Source organism: Salvelinus sp. IW2-2015, unplaced genomic scaffold (assembly GCF_002910315.2).
Source record: "Salvelinus sp. IW2-2015 unplaced genomic scaffold, ASM291031v2 Un_scaffold3090, whole genome shotgun sequence".
Classification (NCBI taxonomy): domain Eukaryota; kingdom Metazoa; phylum Chordata; class Actinopteri; order Salmoniformes; family Salmonidae; genus Salvelinus; species Salvelinus sp. IW2-2015.
In genome coordinates this window covers 52,839-57,999 of record NW_019944381.1, presented here as the reverse complement: position 1 = coordinate 57,999, position 5,161 = coordinate 52,839, and the positions used below count along the sequence as shown (strand labels likewise).

The window sequence follows — 5,161 nt, the reverse complement described above, 5'->3', positions numbered from 1 at the left end:
TCTCATGCTACAGACCTTCTCAGGAAAGTAACAAGCGTAAGCAGTGGAACAAATTACATGTACCCCCCTACTGCTAGCAGAAAGGCCTATGGCTACATCCCAGTATTCAGAACTGAGGGAGAATTTTAAGAAGCATTGGGACCAAGTCTTTGTATGACTGCAGACTCTATAGGGCCATGTAGATAGACTCACCATCTAGTGTGAACTGAGAGGCCATTGACGACCACAGGCAATGCAGATGATCTCCACAGACTTGCGCCTGCCTCATTAGCACTGGATTATTCCTGTAGTGAGAGAGAACCTGTAAAGAGAGGGCAGAAGTCAGATCAGGGGAGCTACATCACACAGGAGGGGGAGGGAGGAGTGCGCAGCCACCTCCAAACGAACCCACCTCTCTCCTACCATCCCTCACTTTAGGGCGGAGCTCATTCTGCTTCACACATATCATACCACACACACCACACACCACCACACCACACACACACCACACACACAACACACACAACACACCACACACACACACACACACACACACACACACACACACACACACACACACAACACAGACTCCTAAACCCAAAACTCCTCTGACTCATCCCTTTGTTGTGTTCTCTCTTGTAGGGATCCATGTGCGCGGATCAGATAAAGTGGGGACAGAGCAGCCTTCCAACCTATAGAGGAGTGACATCGTCACGTAGAGACACTTCCAACCATCTGGCTAGCGCGATGCTTGGACAGTTAAGAAGTCTACCTGCCACCGACGACCCCCACACTAAAGCGCCAAGGATAAGTCACGTCAGTGTCTGCGTTACTGCTCTCCATGTCCGCCTTAGTGTGTGTGTGTGGTGTGTGTGTGTGGTGTGGTGTGGGTGCTGGTGTGTGTAGTGTGTGTGTTGTGTGTTGTGTTGTGTGTGTGTGGGTGTGTGTGTGTGTGTGTTGTGTGTGGGTGTGTGTGTGTCACTAGCAGTGTGTGTGTGTGTGTGTGGTGCCCACTGGCAGTGTGTGTGTGTGCGCCACTGCATGTGTGTGTGTGTGCGCCACTGCAGTGTGCTGTCGTGCCCAACTGGCATTGTGTGTTGTCTGCGAGGAAGTCTTGTATAATGTACCGACTATGACGAATATGAATTGTTCCAGCTAATAACTGTAGTGGCTCGGATAAGGCGCTAAATGGACTAACATGGACATTATTGTGCGATATTTGTTGGTATGACGGAAAGCTGTATTTGATGTGTTTCAATATCAGTTTAGCATTATATAAAGTATTACCTCCACGTTCCTATTCCACGTATCATCTGTATGATACTTTAAGCGCTATATCTGACTGTCTCGGTCTGTTGTCTCAGTACCCAGAATGAGTTCACTCAGTATAAACTCCATCTCGTGTCTGTTGTCTCGTACCCAGACTATTGAGTTCATCAGTTAACTCCATCGTGTTGGTGGTCTCAGTACCCAACTATGATCATCAGTGATAACTCCAATCTCGTGTCTGTTGTTGTGTGTCTCAGGTACCCAGACTATGAGTTCATCAGTGATAACTCCATCTCGTGGTCTGTGTGTGTCTCAGGTACCCAGACTATGAGTTCATCAGTGATAACTCCATCTCGTGGTCTGCGGGGCTACATAACCGCTACACTGAAAATTCACTGAGAGGAGTCATCCTGGACATTCACTTCCTGTCACAGACCAACTTCCTGGTCTGCACCTTCTCCTCACAGGTGACCTTTAACCTTTCACCTTCTCTTCCACTCTCATCCACTGTTTTTCCTGTATCCCACTGATCAGGGAACATTAAGGACCCTACTATAACCTATGTGGTCCTGCAGGTTTTCATGCAGAATATAAATAACATAGGTGATAGAATTCCCTGGTATTCAAACCTATAAATTGTCATGATTTTTGTGTACCTCCAGGTGTGTCGTGTGGCATATGAGATCATGCAGACCCTCCACCCGGATGCCTCGTCTCACTTCCACTCCCTGGATGACATCTACTACTTCGGTGGCCAGAACGCCCACAACCAACTAGCCGTGTACGCCCACCAGCCCCGCAGCCCCGACGACATCCCCCTGGAGCCCGGCGACCTGATCGGGGTGGCGGGGAACCACTGGGACGGCAACTCCAAGGGCATCAACCGCAAGACGGGCCGTACCGGCCTCTACCCGTCCTACAAGGTGAAGGAGAAGATCGAGACCATCAAGTATCCTACGTACCCCGAGGCAGACAAGATGTTGAATGCAGACTGAGATTGCAGACTGAAGATGCAGACGAGATGCAGACTGCGATACAGACTGAGATGCAGACTGAGATGCAGACTGAGAAATCAGACTGAGATCCAGACTGAGCTTACAGACTGAGAATACAGACTGAGATATCGACTGAAGTGCAGACTGAGATACAGACTGATGTAACAGATCAATGGAGATGACAGACTGAGATACAGACTGAGATACAGACTGAGATGCGACTGAGATACAGACTGATATACAGACAGAGATACAGACTGATATAGACAGACTGATTACAGACAGAGATACAGACAGAGATACAGACAGAGATACAGACAGAGATACAGTACAGAGAGATGCACGACTGAGATGCAGACTGGAGATGCAGACTGGAGTACAGATGCTCACTTATGAGAGGAGAGAGACCCTCAGCCCAATAGAGGGGACGAGGAGGAAAGCACTTTGAACGAGTGGTGGTGTTTCTCGGTGGAAGGTTTTGCGTGTGAGTATGAGTGTGTTCATGCTTGCTTGCATGTGCGCACGTGCGTGCGTGACAGAGGAGTATCTACAGGGTATCTGACGTACTCCTCACCCTCCTGACCCTCGGGGAATAGGACCCTCCAGTGGTTTCCTCCATCAGGATGGTTAATAAGACGACAATTAACGAATGAATGAACGACAAGAAGAAATACACGAAGGATAGCACTCCGGTGGAATGATGAAGGGGTCGTCCAATCGCAGCTCTTTATTTAAATAATAATTGAAATAACTGAGAAACCTCAGAATGATGACTGAAACAAAGAATTATAAAGAGAACCAATTGTGAACTACAAGAACCAACAAACAAACTCTTGACTTTCTCCTCTCCTCCTGTACTGTTCTCTTCTCTGTTCTCTTCTCTGTTCTCGTCTCTGTTCTCGTCTCTGTTCTCGTCTCTGTTCTCGTCTCTGTTCTCGTCTCTGTTCTCTTCTCTGTTCTCTTATCTGTTCTCTTCTCTGTTCTCTTCTCTGTTCTCTTCTCTGTTCTCTTCTCTGTTCTCTTCTCTGTTCTCTTCTCTGTTCTCGTCTCTGTTCTCTTCTCTGTTCTCTTCTCTGTTCTCTTCTCTGTTCTCGTCTCTGTTCTCTTCTCTCTTCTCTTCTCTCTTCTCTTCTCTCTTCTCTTCTCTCTTCTCTTCTCTCTTCTCTTCTCTCTTTTCTTCTCTGTTCTCTTCTCTGTTCTCTTCTCTGTTCTCTTATCTGTTCTCTTCTCTGTTCTCTTCTCTGTTCTCGTCTCTGTTCTCGTTTTCTTCTCTTCTTGTGGACTGCATCGACCTCCCATTCTTGTTGTAGCCAAATGTTTTCTTTCTTCCTTCTTTCCTTCCTGCCTCTCATTCCTCTCCTCCTCTCACTCCTTTCTTCACTCACTCCATTTCAACTTACCCCAACTTATGCATCTTTTCTTTTCCACTTGCTATGAATTTTTCCCCTCCACATTGTGCTTTTGGATAAGTGATTTTAATCTTTTAATATTTGTTGTTGGTGTGTGTGTGAGAGCATGCTCCTGTGTGAGCATTCGAGCGTATGAGTGTGTGTGTGTTGTGTGTGAGTCCAAATATGGTGCCTACWAAGGAAAATGGCTTCTGTACGTCTTCTCTTCAAGTGTCTCTGTTAGAGTGTCAAAGTGACGTCAGAGCCATAAGGACCCAGGCCTTGCCATACAGATACTGTACATACAGATACTGTACATGCAGAATATTGTACATGCAGAATACAACATATGCAGAATACTACATGCAGAATTCTGTACATGCAGAATACTACATGCAGAATACTACATGCAAAATACTGTACATGCAGAATACTACATGCAGAATACTACATGCAAAATACTGTACATGCAGAATACGACATGCAGAATACTGTACATGCGGAATACAACATATGCGGAATACAACATATGCAGAATACTGTATATGCAGAATACTGTATATGCAGAATACTGTATATGCAGAATACAACATATGCAGAATACTACATGCAGAATACTACATCCAGAATACTGTACTTGCAGAATACTGTACTTGCAGAATACTGCACGCAGAATACACCACGCAGAATACTACATGCAGAATASTACATGCAGAATACTGTACACTCTAGTCTGGACTCACTTAACTATGTCTTACTCATTTTCTGTTGTTAATGTCATTTTTTAAAACTTTTTTAATGTTATTGAATTCTAAAGGAAAAAAGAAGAACGAAAAGTGAGGAAAATCTACATTTTAAATGATTACGAACAATGATTATCAACAAATAATGAAAAAACAATTGATGAAGATAATGATGATGAAGACAATGAAGTCTATGACTATTGTCATAACAGAGTTAAGTCCACCATGAAGCAATGTTAATATTTGAAGTTTCTGGGCATTGTCTTTGAATAAAATCAGATCAAATCAACTGATCGGCTCAACTTGTTTGTGTCTCTGTGTGTCTGTACCCACAATCCACTCAAATGCCTTGTTGTTCAGCGTCACGCCCTGACCTTAGAGAGCCGTTTTATTTCTCTATTTGGTTAGGTCAGGGTGTGATTAGGGTGGCCATTCTATGTTTCCTATTTCTTTGTTTTTGGCCGAGTGTTCCCAATCAGAGGCAGCTGTCTATCGTTGTCTGTGATTGGGAATCATACTTAGGCAGCCCTTTTTCCCACCTAATGTTGTGGGTAATTATTTATTTTCTGTGTGTGTTTATGTGTGCCATGTTTGTTTCGCTGTTCTTTTTGTGAAGGTTTCATTACAATTAAAAGAAATGTGGAATTACATGCACGCCGCGCCTTGGCTCATCTATGACAGGGAGTTTGAAGACAGTGAACGTAACAGTAAGAGTAGTTGGACTGACGCTCGCACACATTGTACCTCCTTGATTATTGCAGCCACGTTAAAATCAAATCAAACTTTA

The 5,161-nt window shown here is 44.6% G+C and overlaps 1 protein-coding gene across 1 annotated transcript in view; it reads left to right on the top strand.

Moving 5' to 3' along the window:
* The window catches only part of LOC112075323 (alpha-(1,6)-fucosyltransferase-like), a gene marked incomplete at its 5' end in the record, with an annotated part of 15,339 nt that extends 13,025 nt beyond the window's left edge, over window positions 1–2,314 (top strand). Inside the window, 3 exons of the mRNA XM_070440869.1 lie at window positions 622–647; window positions 1,551–1,715; window positions 1,911–2,314. Of these exons, the coding sequence (XP_070296970.1) occupies window positions 622–647; window positions 1,551–1,715; window positions 1,911–2,243 (524 nt within the window). The remainder of the gene's footprint in view (window positions 1–621; window positions 648–1,550; window positions 1,716–1,910) is intronic.
* Window positions 2,315–5,161: the final 2,847 nt, after the last annotated feature.